At 29.1% G+C, this 21278-nt stretch overlaps 1 protein-coding gene across 1 annotated transcript; it reads left to right on the forward strand.

Annotated features, from left to right (window-relative positions):
* The first annotated feature begins 4788 nt into the window (after window positions 1-4788).
* On the forward strand, window positions 4789-7718 carry LOC149248495 (peroxidase 12-like). The gene is made up of 4 exons (XM_089450234.1): window positions 4789-5022; window positions 5698-5892; window positions 6562-6733; window positions 6848-7718. Exons 1-4 carry the CDS (start codon window positions 4789-4791, stop codon window positions 7315-7317), a joined length of 1071 nt encoding a protein of 356 aa, XP_089306360.1. The 3' UTR covers window positions 7318-7718.
* Window positions 7719-21278: the final 13560 nt, after the last annotated feature.

The following is a 21278-nucleotide window of genomic DNA, read 5'->3' on the forward strand; positions in this document are numbered from 1 at the left end:
GACAGAGATTGCCTTAATATGATAATTATGGTCAGCGATTTCAATCATGGTCAACCCTGGTCAAGCATTGTCAAACATGTTTTATAAAGTCATCCATGGTCAATCATGCTCAACCATGGTTGATTGTTGCATTGTGACAAAAATTTTCTTAATATGAAAACCAATGATGGTTAAGCATGGTCAACCATGGTCCAGCATCGCATTGTTTCAAGGATTGTCTCTATGAAAATAAACCATGGTCAACCATGTTTATTTTAGTGTCTACAATATTTATCTTACGGTTTATATACCTTAGGTTTATAATATTAGTCCCTTAGGCTTAATAATATTCCCTTGGGTTAATAATCCCTTGGCGTTTTAGTATTAATCCCTTGGGTTTAGTATTCCCTTGGGTTTATAATTTCAATCATGATCAACCATGGTCAACCATGTTTACTTTAGTGTTTATAATATTTATCTTAGGGTTTATATACCTTTGGTTTATACTATTAGTCCCTATGGTCTAACGTCACATTGTGACAACCATGGTCAACCTTGGTCCAATGTCACATTCTCACATAGATTGTCTCAACATGAAAATCAGCCATTGTGAACCATTGTCAATCGTGGTCAACCATGGTCAACGAGGGTCCAATGTCACATTGTGAGAAAGATTCTCTTGATTTGATAATCAATGATGGTCAATCATGGTTAACCATGGTCCAACATCACATTGTGACAAGGATTGTCTCAATATGAAAATCAACCATGGTCAACCATGTTTATTTTAGTGTATAATATTTATCTTATGGTTTATATACCTTAGCCTTATAATATTAGTCTCTTTGGTTTAATATTATTCAATGAAGGTCAACCATGTTTTATAAAATCAATTGTGGTCAACCATTGGCCAATGTTGCATAGTGACAAAGATTGTTTCAATATGAAAATCAATCATTGTCTCAACCATGGTCCAATGTCACATTATGATAAAGATAGTCTCAACATGATAATCATGGTCAACAATGGTCCATCATGGTCAACCATGGTCAACCATGTTTTATAAAGTCAAACATGGTCACCCATGGTCAATCATGCTCAACCATGGTCGAACATCAAATTGTGACAAAAATTTCTTTGATATGAAAATCAACCATGGTCAACCATGTTTATTTTAGTGTTTACAATATTTATATTAGGGTGTATATACCTTGGGTTTATAATATTAGTCCCTTGGGTTTAATAATATTCCCTTGGGTTCATAATCTATTGGGGTTTTAATATTAATTCCTTGGGTTTATTATTCCCTTAGGTTCATAATAACAATCCCTTGGGTTTATAATATCAATCATAGCTAACCATGGTAAATCATAGCCAACCATGGTGAATCATGTTCAACTATTTTTATTTTAGTGTTTACAATATTTATCTTAGGGTTTATATACCCTCGGGTTATAATATTAGCCCCTTGGGCTTAATATTATTCTCTTGGGTTCATAATCCCTTGGGGTTTTAGTATTAATCCCTTGGGTTTATTATTCCCTTTGGCTTATAATATTGATCCCTTGGGTTTATTATTCCGTTTGGTTTATAATATCTATCATGGTCAATCATAACCAACCATGGTCAACCATGATCAAATATTGCATTTCAACAAAGATTGTCTCAATATGAAAACCAACCATGGTCAACCATGGTCAATAACCATAGTGACATTGTGTCAAAGATTGTCTCATGGTCCAATTTCACATTGTGACAACCATGGTCAAATTTGGTCCAACGTCACATCTGATACAAATTGTCTCAATATGAAAATCAACCATCGTGAATCATCATCAATCATGGTCAACCATGCTCAATCATAACCAACCATGGTCAATGATGGTCAACCATGATTATTTTGATGTTTAATTTTTAATAATTAATAAATTCTTTATTTATATTTAATTATTAATAATGAATGAATTAACTATTTAATAATTAAATGAATTATTTGTTATTCAAATAATTAATAATATTTATATTAATAAATATAGTTAACAATATTAATAGAAATATTTAATATATTAATTTAATATTAATATATTAACAATATTAATATTAATATTAATATATTAATTTAGCATATTAGATTTATAATATATCATATATTAAGTTGATGTCTACGGCTTATATCAACCACATTTATTAATGTGGTTGTACTAATTTAAAAAACATAAAAAAATTGGAAAACTTTCTAACTAGTTCATTTGATCATACATTAAATGAAAAAAAATTCGATTATTAAATCTCCACCATTTATAATTATTAAATCTCCACCTTTTATAATTTAAAATTTTAAAATTCACCGAACCCAATTTAAATGGGGAACACACCTTCAAAATAAAAATAAAAAACATAACCGTGTTACTATATTTCTACATGCAAATGATTGAATTAATATTTAGTCAAAGAGTCTAAGATTGTTGAGTCCCTAAATTCAAGGTATTATTATTCTTTTTATTGGATAATTGAACGGAGAGATCCTTAAATCAAGATATTATTGTTCTCCAATCAAAACTGTTATGTGAACTTTTCGATGTGAACGACTTGTATTTTCATTTTTCAATGGTAGTATTTTTTATTTTATTTTGAAAGAAGAAATGACATGTTTTTGTTGGGATAATTTTCTAATTCAATTTCCATTATCAAAATTTGTAATTTTAATAATATTTAAAAACTTTATTAATTTTAAATAAGCAAAATACTAAAATATATTATTATTAAATAAAATTATTATAATAGTTTTATCTAAATTTTGTTTATATGGGAAAATTTGTCTCTAAAGTAAAATAGGGTTAAATGATTTTATGATTGTTAATAATTTTTAAAATTATAAAATTTATTGATTTTTATAGTTTAAATTTGATTTAATAATTAGTATGTGATTTTAAAATATTTGAAAATATTTTAGATTTTCTATTGTAATGTGCTAGAACGAAGATAACAATACATAATTATTAATAAATGGTATAAGAGTTGAAAGAAGAGCCAAATTATGGACTAAAAAAGAGAAACTATTGTTTTGGTGAAGAAAAATGTAGTGTTTGGTTGAGCTGTGAAGCAGTTGAAAGTAGTACATGGACAATTCGCTTGTACATAAGGATGAAAACTTAAGAGAAACATTATAAAAAATTAGATCACTATGTTGGTAGTCAGTTGCTAGTAAACGACATAAGTGTTGTTGGAACTTACATTGGATATGGAATTTTTTGTTTAATATATATATATTGGTATATGACTCTAAGGCTTGGTTTGACATGCGAGTAAAGTCCAAGTTATAGGAGAGATTATTTTTGCTAATTAGTGGTGGTGGAATGGTGGCATAAGTGTTGGGACTTATTTTGGATTTGGAATCTTTTATTTATGTTACATGTTTATAGGCATACCATTGTAAGACTTAGGTAGACATGCTAGGAAATTCAAAGCTATAAGAGAGGCATACAGTTCTTTATATTTGATCCCAAGAACTTTTCAACTAAAATTAACTTGAATATAAAAAAATTGTTAGATTAATTATGACAATTTAGGAATCTAGTATTGAGAATATAATATTCATATACTTAAAAATCTTTAAAATACTTGAGCATTCTTCATTGTAATGTGTTAAGCTCCCTAAAATGTTAACTAATTTGATTACTTATAAAACAAAGATACCTTAAAGTCAAGGGTAATAATAGGTTATACTTGGATATTTTTCATTGTAATGTGCCAAACTTCCTGAAGTGTTGATAATTCGATATTTTTCATTGTAATGTGCAAAACTTCCTGAAGTGTTGACTGGTTTGATTACCTTTAAGTCCAAGATAATAATAAATATATTATTAATTAATTTTTAACGAAAAAGAACAGATAGCAAAGTTGTTTAGACAGTTAAATATAACCAATTGTTTACACAGATAAATTTAGCCAACTGTTTGATCTTGAAATTCCTATCAAGGAGGCAACACACCACTGATACCTGAGTCCTGAAAAATGGACACTCAATAAATAAGTATGAACTTCAAATGTACGAATGCCAGGAATAGAATAAATAAAACCATAATTGCAAGGAGTAAAGGAATAACATAAATACTAACCATTTTGAGGGGAGGAAATAGTTTAATGCAAACCAAACAAAAATAGATAATAGATAGACTTGTAAAACAACACAGCGGGGAATAACTAAACTTCAGAGTAACCTTTTTCTTATGACCGGTCGGTCCGACTCGATGTCGACCTAAGAGTCGGTGAGATAGTGAACCTGGCCATACTAGCTTTAACAGTAGTCACCGCGTCTCTGTAGCAGATCTTCTGGCCATCATAATCAAGGTTCCTTGAATTCAAGGTGTTATTACTGTTTTCTAATCAAATTTAAGCCTGAAAAGCGACATGCATACTCTGTATCGTATGAGTTCTTTTTTATTGAGCGAGTTAGCATGTCAATCATCGTGTTAAAAGGGAAAAGGGGAAAGGGAAGTAAGCCATCATAGTCACTTTTCACTGAAGAGGTTGCAAAGTGCAAGAGGATAAAACGTACGAATTATTTTGCTAGGTTCAAGGGTTTACTCCCACCCAAATAAAAATAGGTAAACCAGGGAAACAATACAACGTGACCTAACTGGAATACAGAGCAATCTTCACGTTCTTACCGGTCGTTCCGAATTCGATGGCGTTGTTGTAGGAGAGTCCATTTAGGTTAGTGGCCTTTAAAAAGTTAGCCATGGCGTTCTCGTAAAGCACAGCCCATCTTATCGAAGTATCACGGTGTTTCTTTGCCAGTAGAGTGAAATGGATGCCAAATACGTTATTGCCATCTTTCTCTGCGTTCTCGTATCATTTGTTCATGGTTTCCATGCAAGTGATCTGCCAACTCCAGTCGAGGGTCTTTCATGGACATTTTACGAGGAAAGCTGCCCCAACTTGAAGTCAATAGTGAAATCCATTCTTGATGAGGTGCTGAAACAAAATATTACTCAAGCACCAGGGTTGCTTAGACTCCTTTTCCACGACTGCTTCGTGCAGGTGATCTCTACTTTTTTATTCCAATAATGTTTAATTGAATCAGGATTCAGCAACTTTTGAGTTTTTTCAGCATAGATATATGGTTCCGCAGATCAGTAGGAAGTTGGAATTAGTCTCAGAGTTGTGATTAGAGTTAGAAGTAGGAATGAGGGTCAGATGACAAGTAGCAATTTTCTATAATTATATAAATGGGAATGTAATTTCTTTAATTGTAAACATCTGAGAGCTATATATGAATGTATTGGATTGTTTTATGCAGATGAGTAAAGAAGACTAGAACAAAGAATTTTAGGCATTAAGATTTTAAATGTTTTAGAAATTAAAATTTTAGAGGTTTTTGGGTTCAATGTTTGTATTGATTGTGTTTTTCTAATTATATTTTTCTATCAATAATTTTTTCACCTCTCTCTAGTTTCTCTCTCGTTTTTCTTTGTTTAGGTATTAAGATTTTAGATGTTTTCGGGTTCAATGTTTATATTGATTGTGTTTTTCTAACTATATTTTTTCCTCAATTTTTTCACACCTTTCTCTAGTTTTTGCTTGTTTTTCTTGAATATTTTTCACGGGATAATCCGGTTTCTCTGCGTAAAAATATTCATTCAAATCATTCAATTCCTTTCTTCTAAGAGAAATCATTCAAATCATGTATATTTACAGTGTTTAATCTTCTGGCAGGGTTGCGACGCCTCAATCTTGCTAAACGGAACGTCTAGTGAACCGAGCGAGCAGGAAGCTACTCCAAATCTCACACTCAGAGCAGCGGCGTTTGAGATCATCAACGAAATCAAAGAAGCTGTAGAAGCCAACTGCAGCGGAGTAGTTTCTTGCGCCGATATCTTGGCTCTAACAGCTTCCTACGCAGTATTTGTGGTGCGTATTTAAACTCGAAACGACATTAAACCTCTTGTGTATTTGATAAGCCAAACTGGATAATGATCATGGTCTCTATTCTTATTGGGAAAGATTCATTTTACCCTTCATCGTACCAAGAAAAGCCAAGTACTCTTTCAATTTGTTTTATTGAACTGAGAGTGGTTAAGTATTATTATAGTTTGCTGCAACAACCGGAAACGTAAGGTGATCTGACACGGAACGTACCATGATGTCTACAATTTCCCAAATTAGTTTTTTGGAGTTTGAGTGGTAGAGAGTGCAGATTCTTCTTCCTTATCCACCGATTTAATTTATGCAAAGAAACATGTTGGATGAGATTTGAAGCGTAAGGGCTTCACTCCAAAGAACTTCTCAATCATTACTTAATAAGTTTAGGTGAAGGGGTCTCGTATCGATAGGTCGATAAGACATTGCATAATGTTTTTAATCTCTCTAATATAATTTCCTTTTTTATATTTTTTTAATATGGGTTAAGAGTACAGTTTCTTCTCCTTTCCATCCTTCTTTAATTATTGCAAAATGACATATTAACTGAGATTAGAAGAAGAGAAGGGGCCCCCATTACGAATGACCTTTCAACCATTCCTAAATCATAAGTCAGAATGCCAACTGATCATAATTTTGTCTTTTTGTTGGCAAAAATAGGCCGGAGGACCGGAATTTTTAGTACCACTGGGCCGCAGAGACAGTCTAACCTTTGCTAGTCAAACCGTCACTGATGACAATATACCAAGTCCGACTTCAAATGTGACTGTATTGATGACCCTCTTCACTGAAAAGGGTTTCGAGAGTTTCACTGATCTTGTGGCGCTGTCAGGTCAGTTTTTTTATGCTTAGGCAAATGATTTAAAGTTTAAACAAAGTTATAACTTGAGTACATTTTCTTCATTCTCTTCCTATGGAAATGCTTAATGTATACGTTGACATTCAGGAGCTCACACCTTCGGTATCGGTCACTGCTCGGCATTCGTGGACAGGCTCTATCCAACGCAGGATCCCACCCTCAACGCTACATTCGCAAAGGAACTTGAGCAGACATGTCCCACAAACTCCACCGTCAACACCACACACCTAGACATTCTCACTCCATATGTATTCGACGAAAAGTATTACGTTGATCTGCAGAACGGAGAAGGACTCTTTACATCAGATGAGAGTCTCTACAACGATAAGCGCACGCAACATATTGTTAACGGTTTTGCGCTTAACCAGTCCTACTTCTTTGAACACTTTGCCCTCAGTATGCTTAAGATGGTTCAGCTCGATGTGCTCACTGGAAGCGAAGGAGAGATTCGTCAAAACTGCGCAGTTCCCAATACTAATACCTCCTCTTCATCATACTCCATCCTAGATATTCCAGTCACATCTCGTCGTCCTCCTCTTCATGCTACGAATGTGTAATGTTTAGCCATAGAATCCCCAGTAGTACTAATCGTCCTCCTCTTCAGAATCCTCAGTAGTAATAATCGTCCTCCTCTTCATGCTATGAATGTGTGATGGTTTAGCAGTAGAATCCTTAGTAGTAATAAAGGTGCAGCACTGACTCCTCTGTCAATAATTCTGTCATTTTGACAAATGTGCAATGCCTGATATGTTTTCTGGGCATTCAATTCTGTCGAATCGAGAGCTGAGAATTTGTGGCAGATGGTGTCCTGCATGTGGGCTGTAAGTAAAGCAGGTGTTCACTGATGTGTCGCCGTTTAAATGCAATTTCGTATAATGGTGTCATTTTAAACGTTTGGATTTTCTACACCAAGAGAGTCTAAATGTTTGGACTTTTTAATAATTTCAATGGATTTTGGTTATCAAAATTGGTTATAGTTACAATTTGCAGATATTTATTATTTATCTTGTAAAACATATTTCACCATCCTCACAAGTTTCCACAATTTAATAGATAATAAATTTTGTAATTTTTAATGGATTTATTATTATTATTATTATTATTTTTAATTGAAATGAGAGTTTATGAAGATATGGTAATTTCTATTGAATATAATTATTTCATATGAATCAATTATATAATATGTTTTTGGAGACATTGAGCTAGCTAAGACTTTTTGGAAAATGGATTTACTATTTTGGGAAGCTTTTGAAATTATTGGATTATGCAGATTACACACATTGAATTTATAATTTTAAGAAATTCCTACCAAAATTTAGGTAAAATTCACTAAAAATAGATGACCAAAAAAATTACAGTTTAAATGAACTTCATAGTTAAGAGGTCACATGTTCAATAACAAAGGGAGGTAAAGTTTGTGCTTGTTGATAAATTAATATTCATGCTCTTGGAGTAAGAGGTTACAAGTTCAATACTAAAGGGAGGTAGACTTTGCACACTCTTACAAATTAATTAAGCCTATAAGAGTCTTCTTATTAGAATACATTTTAATCATTTTCTTAATTACATATTTCAATCAAATCATTGAAAATGAAAAACGTTAACATGTAGGAGTCTCCTTATTAAAATATAATTTAATCATTTTCTTGATTACATATTTCAATTAAATAATTGAAAATGAAAAATCTTAACATATTCTGGTCATCACCACTACATCAATAGATGAAATAAAAAGAGATAAAATCCTTGCATATATAAGTAAAAAATTTAAAACCGAATTATGATTAAAATTTTTCTAAACCATAAATAATTGCTAACGTTTAAATTGTGGCTTTATATAATCTATTTTAAAACTTGGCTTCAATCTTAAAAGACCAATGAGTTAGGAAACGTGGATACTCCAGCCACATGTCCCCATTGCCCTACAACAATAAAATTGATATAACTTTTTCCACTGTATAAATTTATAATATAAGATTTTAAGTCTATAATATAATGTTTTTAACTTTAGCGTTTTTAGGTTTATAATAATATAAATGATTGATTATGTGGTTCTATTTCACTAGTTTCAATTTTTAAGTTTTTAAGTAATATTATCATATTATAGTTGATAATGGTATATGTTTGAATTTACTTAAGGTTGAATTGTAATATAAAGTTGTTAGGTTATTATTTTTAAGCTTTTATAATATAATATTATATTGATATAATTTAATTTTTTTTAAGGTTTGTAATATAAGGTTATATTAGTTTATAATTTATTTTTTTAAGTTTTATAATAATAATAATAATAGGTTTAAATATTAAATTTTCGTATAAGGTTTAATATTAGATTTAGATTAATATTAGGTTTAATAAAATATTTAATAATATTAAATTTAGGTTTAATAATTATAATACAATTTTCAGGTTTAAATATGGATAATATTATTAATATTAACACTTGTATCAAAATTATATAATATTAATATTAACATAATATTAATACTTGTATCAAAATTATATAATATTAATATTAATTATTAATTATTATTAAGAAAAATGTTGATAACATTAATATTAATATTATTAGTAATTATTAGTTTAGATCCATCTTAATTTCAGGTCTACCAAGTGTTGAGAGATCAAATCTATTTTCATTTTGAAAGTGGTTTGCATCTGAGGAGATTTGATCTCTTTATGGGCTTGGTAGATCCAGAGTTAAGATGGATCTACAATGGTTTACTTTCCCCCTTTAAATAGGCTATATTCCACATGAATACCATGGGTTCTCATATCATGGGTGAATACCATGAAGTTATTTTCATTTTTTATTTTTTATTTTTTTTAATTTTACGGAGTAAAAACGTTTTGAGGTTATTAATTTTAGTTTTTGTTTTTATGTAATTTGACTAGTTAAAATGGTTACAGGACATGAGAGGATGATACATTACAACATCTCTTCCATGATGGCCTAGAGAATGCTTCTATGAGAAATAATAATGTTGCATTAATAATATTATGTTTATTGCCATCTCATCCACCGAGGTTCAACTTCCTGAAGACATGGCCCATCATAGTAAGGATGGAAGGATATGCATCTCCTTGGACTCTGACTCCTGTTCCAATGGTCTCCAAACCTCTCAGTCCTATGATAAACTTTGAGTTATGATATATGTGGCTTGTGAGATGTTGCATATATTTGGGGAGGTTGCTAGTTCCTTGTAAAAAAAAATTTTAATAATATTAAATTTAAGTTTAATAATAATATAATAATATTAATTTAGGTTTATAATAATATTACTTCAACATAGTAATGATTAATAACATTAATATTGACTATTATTAATAATATTTTAGCATTAAATCTCATTAATGTTAATATTAACATGTATATAATATTAATAACAACTACATGACGCTAATATTAATTATTAGTCATATTTTCTTTATTAAAAATATTGATAAGATTAAGTTTAATATTAATAATGTTCGTAATAATAATAATTATTATAATAATAATGTTGTATAATTACTTTATTATATTAATTATAACATAAATATATTATTAATGTAGTAGTAATATTCTTGGTAAAAATTCATTTTTATATTGATAACAATAACAACAACAACAACAACAACAACACTAATATTAATACATATTAATAATAATAATCACAAAAACAATAACATTCACATTATCATTAAAAACATCCTAATAATAATCTGTTTCCAATACACGTTTTAATTACTTCCCGTACAGTTTTTAATGGTTTCCAATCTGTCTCAAATTGAGTTTTTAATGGTTTCCAATCTGTCTCAAATTGATACTATTTTTCGATTTCAAAACCTATTGCAAAGTTTTAACCATGAAGGCTTATACTAGATGGCCAAGGTTAACCATTGTTAAACCATGGTTAACCATCAACAATCACCATTACAATGAAAACTATACTCAAATCATTGTCAATACTAGTAAACCATTTCAAATTATCGTGAACAATAATAAAACCATATTTACACCATGGTCAAGTATAATCAATATTATTCAGCTATGGTTGAATATAGTCAAACCATGGTCGACCATATTCATACAATCGTTAAGCATAGCCATTCATAGTGAATACATAGTCAATGATGTCTAAACACGTTGAACATGGACAAATACAGTCAACTATGCTCAATCATAGTAAAAAAAAATATTAAACATAGCCATGTTCACCCATGCTTTAACCATGCTCACCCATAGTCAATGTTTAAACCTAAAAACTATATAAATATATTCAACGTTGCAATGTGACAAACATTGTTGCAATGTTACATTGGATTGCAATTTATCCAACATCGCAATGTGACCTTACAAAATTAGTCAACCACATCAGTAAATGTTGTTGACTATGTTGGACTATGTAAGACATTCAACACTCTTCAAGCTAGGTAAAATATAATCACCTATTAATATTGATAGTCAAACATAGTAGACCACATTAGTCATAGTGAAAAAAAATCAACCTTTATAGTCAATGTTTAAATAGTTGACCATGATCAAACTTGGTAAACCCTACATTTACCATATTTAGCAGTAGTCAACCTTATTCACTCATAGTTTTCTTCACTCAACATAACTCAACCATATTCAATTACAGTCAACCATGGTTGAATAAAGTCAAACATTGTCAACCTTAGTCAGCGAAGGTCATCCTTGGACAGTCACAATCATCCATGATCAACCATTATGGTTAACCAAGATCTCTATGGTTGGGATGGTCGAGTAGGTCAACTAGTCTCTATGGTTAAGAATAATGGTCAATCAATTTATCCATGGCCAACCATGATCAACCATGGTCAACCATGGTTTATCATGTTCAAGCATCTTCAACCATGCTCGACCATGTTCAACCATGGTAAGCCATGATCAACCATGGTTGAATATAGTTAGCGATGGTCCACCATGATCAACCATGGTTAAATTTTGTCAACCATGATCAAGGTCTCTTTGGTTGAATTTAGTCCACCGTGATCAACAGTGATGAACCATGGTTGAAAATGGTTAGCCATTGCCAACCATGGTAGACCATGACTCACCATGGTCAACCATGGTTAATTAATGTCAATTATCATCAACCAAGTTCAACCATGATAAACCATGGTCAACCATGATTAACCATGGTCGACCATGGTCATAATGGTCAATCAATGTCTATATGGTCAACCATGGTCACCCATGATCAACCATAGTCAACCATGATCAAGGTCTTTATGGTTGAATTTGTTCAACCATGATCAACCATGGCCAACCATGTTGAACTATGGTTAAATATCCTTGATCATGACCAAACATGGTTAATCAATGTCAATCATCATCAACCATGATTAACCATTAATGTAACTATTTCTATAACATTAACATTAACATTAATATAAGATTGACCATGGTAAACCTTGTTAACCTTGGTCAACCATGTTCAACCACGGTCAATCATGATCAATCATGGTTAACCGTAGTTAATGACGGTCAATCATGATCAACTACAGTCGAATTTTGTCAGCCATGATCAAGGTCTTTCTCGTTGAATTTGGTCAACCATGATCGACCATGGTCAACCATGTTGAACCATGGTTGAATTCAACCAATCATAGTTGAATATGGTCAACCATGGTTGATTATGGTCAACCATGATTAACCAGGTTGAATATCATAAACCATGATCAAGGTCTCTATGGTTGAATATGGTCAATAATGGTAACTCTGTTCAACCATGGGCAACCATATTTAGAATGGTTGAACATGGTCAACCAAGGTTTCTATGCTTGAATATGGTCAACAATAATGGTTAATCAAGATCTGTATGGTTGAATATGGTCAATAATAGTCAACCTTCTTCAATGCTCAACTCTATTGACCTTCTCAACCATTAATCTAACCATTTTTGTAAGATTAATGTAACCTTAACATTAACATTAATATAAGCTTGACCATGGCCAACCTCGATCAACCTCACCAACTATCGTCAATGATGGTCAATAAATCCACCCCACACATATCAATTATAACTAGCACAACCACAATTACTAATATGGTTGATATCCGACGGTATTTTCCACTTTTTATATGCCGATTGATATATGTAAATGTTATCGATTAAAATATATCAACCATATTAATAAATATAATTGTGATATAAATATAATTGTGATAATATTTATTGAATACTAAAGTCATAAATTATTGTTAATATTAACTTTTCAAAACCATAAATAATTGTGAGTATTGATTGCTCGCTGTCCAAAGATTTTAAAGTATTTTATTCTCTAACAATACTGAGACCATTTATACCATAGCCTTGCTGAGTCTTATTATTGTTAATATTGACTTCATAGCTGTCATCAAATTTCACGGTATTTTAGTCTATAAAATAATTGGCACCATTTATGCCATAGCCATCAAATTCGTCTTCGAGTGATTAAAAATCATACCATATTTAAACTACGGTCCTGCAAACATCGTACTATTAAACTTTATCGTATAGATGTGGCGTGGAGCAAGATTTTGAGGTATCTTTAAAGAGATTACGCCGTATCTGGCGATAGTGATGAAGGTCATCATTTTGGTATGTTTTGTGGTCCAGTTAACTCATCAGTTCTGAGTACGCAATGTGCTGTAAAGGTTTTATTTATTAATTTATATATAGTTTAAATAAGCTAAATAGCATTAATTTATATGGCCCAAGGTAAATAGCAAAGTTTTTTCCATTACTTTTATGGTCGAAACAAAGGTAAATAGTATTAATTTATATAGCGCAAACAACGAACATACCGGCAATTCTGCTTGTATCTGTATAAGGACAGCAAATTTATACATTTAAATGGCAAATAGATGTAAAAATCGAAATTAATTTTGTTTGTGACCATAGAGCGAGTCTTATAATAACATGGACGTGTTTCAAAAATCTGGGGTGATGATCAGGAAAGGTATCTCACTGACATAAACTTCACGACCATTTCGGCCCGTTTTCAGAAACACAAGTTAAAGAGCAGCAATCCTGCATGTACCTGTATAAGGCCAGAAAATGTAAATCACGCAATTATAGAGCAAGTACAGGCATGTGACGATGCTTAATAAAGGTATTTCATTTTCTTTTTTTAATAAAATGTAGTTCACTTACATAAACTCCGATAATTTCGGCCTTGTTTGAAATTAATATAACATTGCCTCAGAAAGAAATTGATGTCATGATTGTAAATGAATTATTAAAGTCGTTTGAAAGTAATCGATAGATAATCGTAGGAATGAATTATTAATAAATGGTTCGAAGGTTGGTAAGTTACTGAAGAAAGCAATTGATACACATAATTTTATAAATGAATTATTAAAGTTGTTTCAAAGTGATTGACAATTTTAGAAATGAATGATTAATAAATAGTTTAAATGTTGATAATTATAAAAAATAGTTATAAATGTCTTCGTTTTCATTTTATATATTTATTTATTTTTATGACAAATAGATCAGATGGTGAGACGGATTTCTCTTTTTGTCTGCTTTTATATCAAAGTGTAGGTAAGCAGGTGGCACGAGTACTGCGCAACTAATGCTGAAGATATATGCATTGTTCTCTTTTTGTCTGCTTTTATATCAAAGTGCAGATAAGGAGGTGGCACAAGTACTGCGCAACTAATGCTAAAGATATATGCATTGTTTTCAAGTGCTTGGATCTTGTTTTAAAGAATTTCAAATAAAATTTTTATTAGAAAACTAATTATATATATAATTAATTTTAAAGTTATCATTAAGGGAGATATCAAATTGGTGAATAAGATTTTTTTGTTTGTAAGATAAGGGACCCCATTTTTGGGTAGTAATTTGACTTTTAAATTTAATAAAACATATATAATCAATCTCTCGGATTTTGAACTTATAATTTTTTAGAAGTAAAAACATACTCTTAAGTATTAAAATTTTAATTTATCAAAAAAATAAATTAATATATTCGATATTAATAAATTATAAATAATATATTTCATATTAGTGAACTAAATATGTTTTAATTTAGTATATTTCATATCAGCCAACAATAAACTAATATTCGGTCATTCAGTGCGGATAGGAAACTCATGATTTGTAACACATAAGTTTCATATGAGGGGTTGTAAAATGTGTTAGGAAATATGAAAGGAATTTAATTAGCAATTGTACCAGATGTTACAAAGGAAACGTCAAGGTAGTAGCATAGAAAAGAGTAGCATTAAACTATTGCTCTTCCATGATATTGCTCTTCCATTATTATAGTGAAAGTGTCACCAAATGTTTCCAAAGGGTGTAAGTAGAATTTTGGATCTTAGTTAAAGAGGGGGTCTCAAAAATTGCATCATTGACATGACATGAGTATGGACATTATCTTTTAGGTTATTTAGTGTAGTTGCCAAAGAATGCACTGTAGACATAGCAAAGATGTCTATCCCTAGAAATTATTGACCAGAAGACCTTGATTTGGTGTTTTGGTTAAACATACATATGTATTTTCACTCGTAAGACTTGTGTTTGAAGTATTTTCTTGCTTGAATGGTTGGAATTTATCTAGACTCTATTTGAATATGCCAACTTTATTTGAGATTCAAGATTTCTTGCAATTGATATAGCTCTCTTACGTCATTCAAATCCATTTACATTGTTCCCCAAATTGAAACTCTAGCAAACATTTGTATCATTATGTTTTTAAGCATTCTGTGGATAGGATCATATGGCGTGCATCAAATTATTTTGGATAGATTATAAGAAGATCAAGTTGAGGTCAAAATATGCATCTTTTGAGAATATTTTGACTTCAAGGATGTTGAAAATCAATGAAACAATTATTTTATATAATAAAATTAATGATTTTCATTTTCCAAAATATCAAACAATATCCCATTTCTATCTTTGCGGAATTCTCTATATGGAAGGGTATAAATGTAAAATCATATGTTTGGAATCTTAATTTCCATGTTGGGTGTAACTATCTCTTGATTGATTAGAATTTATAATGAAATTAGAAAAATATACAACAATCACTATATATAGTAAATGATTGCAATAATATATGTGGAAGAAGGGTATAAATGTAAAATCATATGATTGAAATATTCATTTCCATATTGGGTGTAACTATCTCGACATTTATAATGAAATTTAAAAAAAAGTACAACAATCACTATTTATATTAAATGATTTTCAATTTCCAAAATATCAAACATCTCATATTACTCTATAATAGTGAATAGAATATTTATGCAATAAATTTATAAAATTATAATTACAATTAATAGTGTATTCATGCAATAAATTTATAGAATTATGATTACAGTGTTCTAACCATTAAAATCCAAAAAAATATTCATTGTACTCCATAAAAGACCATAAAACATCATCTTTAAATATTATGAGACAATTTATGTTGGAAATATTATAAAATCTCTCAATTTGGGATAATGTAAGTGATTTCTCGTTATCTTCTAGCTTTGAATGGCATTTTGTTTACTAATTTTGATCTTCAATGATTTTTTGTAATGATTCTTAATGAATAGAATATATATGCAATAAATATATAAAATTATGATAACAATTAATAGAATATTCTTGCAATAGATTTATTGATTGGTGTTTATAATGAAATTGAGAAAATGTGCTATAATCACTATATATAATAAAATTAATGATTTTCATTTTCCACAATATCAAACAATATCTCATTTCCATCTTGGGTAGAATTCTTTATGTGAAAGAAGGGTATAAATGTAAAATTATATGATTGGAATCATAATTTCCATATTGAGTGTAACTATCTCTTGATTGATTCGCATTTATAATGAAATTCAAAAAAATGTACAACAATCACTATATATAGTAAATAATTTTCACTTTCCAAAATATAAAAAATTTCAGATTACTCCGTAACAATGAATAGAATATTTATGAAATAAATTTATAAAATTATGATTACAATTAATACAATATTCTTATAATAAATTTATAGAATTATAATTACACTGTTACAATTTTTTATATGTTACAATTCTTCTCGAACCGATGTTTCTTTTGCAACATTTGGTGCAATTGATAGTTGTAGATAACATAAATATATCTAATTATAATGATGCTAACACTTAATTGACAATTATTCACAAAAAAATGTTTTCATATAATTTAAATATTTATTGTTTTAATTATAAGTAATTATCTTTTCACAGATGTATAAAATCATATTATATTTGACTATTCATTATATTTCTTCTAACTAAACTATGATACAATACTTATTATTTTTCAAAATCAATAAAAATATTAAACAAAATTTGAGAGATAGTATAACATTTAGATTAGATATTATTAAAATATCATGGTAAAAATGATTAGTCTCAAGATTTAATTGTTAATCAAGCTCTCTACTAGGAAGGTAGATGTTGAAATTGTTTAGGAGAATGTTTATGATGACATCTTCATTTCCATATTGGATGTAACTATCAATTTATAATGAAATTCAAAAACTGTGGAATATTCACTATATATAATAAAATTAATGATTTCATTTTCCAAAATATCAAACAATATCCCATTTACATGTTGGGTGCAATTATCTATGTGGAAGAAGGTTATAAATGTAAGCTCATACCATTGGAATCTTCATTTCCATATTGGGTGTAATTACTATCTCTTGATTGATTAGCATTTATAATGAAATTCATGAAAATGTATAATAATCACTATATATAGTAAATGATTTTCACTTTCCAAAATATCAAACATATCCGACTACTCTATAATAATGAGTAGAATATTTATGCAATAAATTTATAAAATTATTTTTACAATTAATAGAATATTTTTGCAATAAATTTATAGAATTATGATTATAGTGTTCTAACCATTAAAATCCAAAACAACATTCATTTTACACCATAAAAGACCATTTTTAAAGATTAAGAAGTAATCTAAATTGGAAAGCTTATACAATCTGTCAATTTGGCATAATGTAAGTGGTTTCTCTTTATCTTTTAGTTTTGAGTAGCATTTTGTTTACTAATTTAATTGATGATTATTCATATGGGCTTGTTTTTTATATAATTGAAATATTTTTTGTTTGAATTATAAGTATTGATCTTTTGATAAGTTGTACCTAATCATATTATATTGACTATTCATTATATTTCTTCTAACTAAATTACGACACAATACTTGTTATTTTTCAAAATCAATAAAAATATTAGACAGAAATTGAAACATACTAGTATAACATTTGGATTAGATATTATTAAAATCTCATGGTAAAAGTGATTAGTCTAGAGCTTTAATTTTAATCAAATTATATATTGGGTAGGGAGATGTTGAAATTTTTTAGGAAAATGGTTGCAATGGTTAATTTCCATATTGGGTGTAACTATCTTTTGATTGATTAACATTTATAATGAAATTCAGAGAAAAGGTACAACAATCATTATATATATAGTAAATGATTGCAATTATCTATGTGGAAGAAGGGTATAAATGTAAAATCATATGATTGAAATCTTCATTTATGTATTGGGTGTAACTATCTCTTGATTGATTGACATTTATAATGAAATTCACAAAAATGTACAACAATCACTATTTATAGTAAATGGTTTTCACTTTCCAAAATATCAAACATCTGATATTAGTCCCTTTTTTTTTTCGATAGGTTGGGTGTAACTATCTCTTGATTGATTGACATTTATAATGAAATTCACAAAAATGTACAACAATCACTATTTATAGTAAATGGTTTTCACTTTCCAAAATATCAAACATCTGATATTAGTCCCTTTTTTTTTTGGATAGGTAAGCACCCACGGGGATTTGAACCAGTGACCTATCGCAAGGAGTGCCTTAATAGTGCACCCATTCACCGTCAATCCAAAGACCCGTGGGCAATATTAGTCTATAATAATGAATAGAATATTTATACAATAACTTTTTAAGATTATGATTACAATTAATAGAATATTCTTGTAATAAATTTATAGAATTATGATTTCATTGTTCTAACCATTAAAATTCAAAATAATATTCATTTTACACCATAAAAGACCATATTTAAAGATTAAGAGACAATCTATATTGGAAAGCTTATAGAATCTCTCAATTTATCATAATGTAAGGATTTCTCCTTATCTTCTAGCTTTGAATGGAATTTTGTTTACTAATTTTTATCTTCAATGATTTTTTATATGCAACTATTCTTAATGAATAGAATATTTATGCAATAAATTTATAAAATTATGATGACAATTAATAGAATATTCTTGCAACAAATATATTGATTGACATTTATAACGAAATTCAGAAAATGTACAACAATCACTATATATAATAAAATTAATGATTTTCATTTTCCAAAATATCAAGCAATATCCTATTTACATCTTTGGTGGAATTCCCTATGATTTATTGGCATTGAAGATCATATGATTGGAATCATCATTTCCATATTGGGTGTCACTATCTCTTGATTGATTAACATTTAAAATGAAATTCAAAAAGAAAAAATACAACATCACTATATATAGTAAATGGTTTTCACTTTCGAAAATATCAAACATCTCCGATTACTCTAAAATAATGAATAGAATATTTATACAAAAAATTTATAAAATTATGATTACAATTAATAGAAAATTCTTGCAATAAATTTGTAGAATTATAATTACATAGTATAACATTTAGATTAGATATTATTAAAATCTCATGGTAAAATTGATTAGTCTAGAGTTTTAATTGTTAGTCAAGTTGTCTCATATGGTTATTGGGTAGGTTGATGTTGAAATTGTTTAAGAAAATGGTTGTAATGATTAAGGTTAATCTTAGTTACAAATAGAGGGGTTAAAAAATAACCATATGATGAAATCTTCATTTTCACATTTAAAAGTGATATTCATGTGTATTTAGATTTCACTCGTAAGCATCTTTTAAGATCCTCAAGCTACATGTATGATCCGATTGTTCCTAATTTTATATTCTTCTGTAATTTTTTTGAGTAATTAGATAATAATAAAAATTATAAAAAAGGACTCTCTGATTTTCGATTTTACGTGTCTATTATTCACCCCGCAATAAGGGAGGGTAATACAAGATTCAAACCCAAGATCTCCGGTTCGGTGAGACTTCGTATCGCAACAGGGGGGGTAATACAAGATTCAAACCCAAGATCTCCGGTTCAGTGAGACTTCATTCCCACTTGAGCTACCCGAGGAAGACTATAAAAACGTTATATTACTCCTTATAAAAATGTTATTAAATAATTGAAGAATTTATTTTTAATGTCAAATTCTTGGACTTCTTCTTTGGTTCTCATTTATTAAGCCGAGATGTTCATTCGACATCCCAATGTGAAGGCTATGTGTAAGTATGCATGTCCATCTTAATTGAGCTGAGAGGTTCATTCTACATCCCACTGTGAAGGCCATGTGTAAGCATTTGTGTCCATCCTAAAATAAAAATAAAATATTTTCTAAATAGAAAAACAATGTCCATTATAATAAAAAAGAAATAAAAAACATGCTATGCATATTTAATTAGTTGTTCATATGGCCTAATATAATTTCATGTAAAGCAATTAGAAGTAAAAAAAGAATATGTGAATTAGATGTTTAAACCTTATACTTTTCAAAAATATTTTAACACCTGATATCAACTTCATATATATATATATATATATATATATATAAATGTTAAAAGAAAACATTTAAATGTTGTATAGAATTAAATATCAATGTGGGTTAAGAATAAAATATTTAATATGAATTAAAATTAACGTATACTTAAAAATATAGGAATAACAACATAAACTAGTTTAATGTGCACTTATAAAATGACTCAATGCATATGTTATGTAATCTCTAAAAAATTTGAGAATACAATTTAAAAAATAAAAAATTACACATTGTTTTTCATACTTCAAATTAAGTTTGCACTTGAAAATTTTTGATGACTCTCTATTCATGTTAGATCTGTGGTTAAAATGAATCTATATTGGTAAATAGTGTTAAAATAATTATTTATCTTCCTATATTTTTTATTGTATATGTTGATATCTTTTTAAAATTCCTAATATATTTAACATTTATAAAAAATTAACAAATATTTTAAATTAAAACTAAAACATAGTTTAAAACCCAGGGGAATCTTCATGAAAGATTCATACCTGTGAGTGTCACTGCTGAGACAAATATCATGAGTAACAACAGCAGAAGGCGAGGCAAAGAGATTCATTACTGTACTCTTTGCCATGTGAGTGTTGTGATGTTGAGGATTCCCGATGGCTTCAATGGAGCTAGCTAAAATTTTACCAATTGGGTAGATGATTTTAATAGTATAATTGTGGAAGATGTCACAAAATCTGATGGTATCTCAAAATTGTTTAGCAAAAAATAATTAGTTTGATTATTTGTTAAAAATATCTATTAAATATTTTAACTATTATTTTTTTTATAATTATTAATATTATTATCTAAAACTCTTTCATCATCTAACATTCCATCCAATAA

Source organism: Pinus tabuliformis, chromosome 7 (genome assembly GCF_031772625.1).
Source record: "Pinus tabuliformis cultivar Carrire ecotype Pingquan chromosome 7, CPIR1, whole genome shotgun sequence".
Taxonomy (NCBI): domain Eukaryota; kingdom Viridiplantae; phylum Streptophyta; class Pinopsida; order Pinales; family Pinaceae; genus Pinus; species Pinus tabuliformis.

What these genes read in the sequence shown, in the direction of transcription:
- LOC149248495 (XM_089450234.1), top strand. Translation starts at nt 4,789, where the DNA reads ATGGATGCCAAATACGTTATTGCCATCTTTCTCTGCGTTCTCGTATCA. An exon ending in TCCACGACTGCTTCGTGCAG is followed by an intron (nt 5,023 to 5,697) that starts GTGATCTCTACT and finishes ATCTTCTGGCAG; the next exon opens with GGTTGCGACGCCTCAATCTT. An exon ending in CTTCCTACGCAGTATTTGTG is followed by an intron (nt 5,893 to 6,561) that starts GTGCGTATTTAA and finishes TGGCAAAAATAG; the next exon opens with GCCGGAGGACCGGAATTTTT.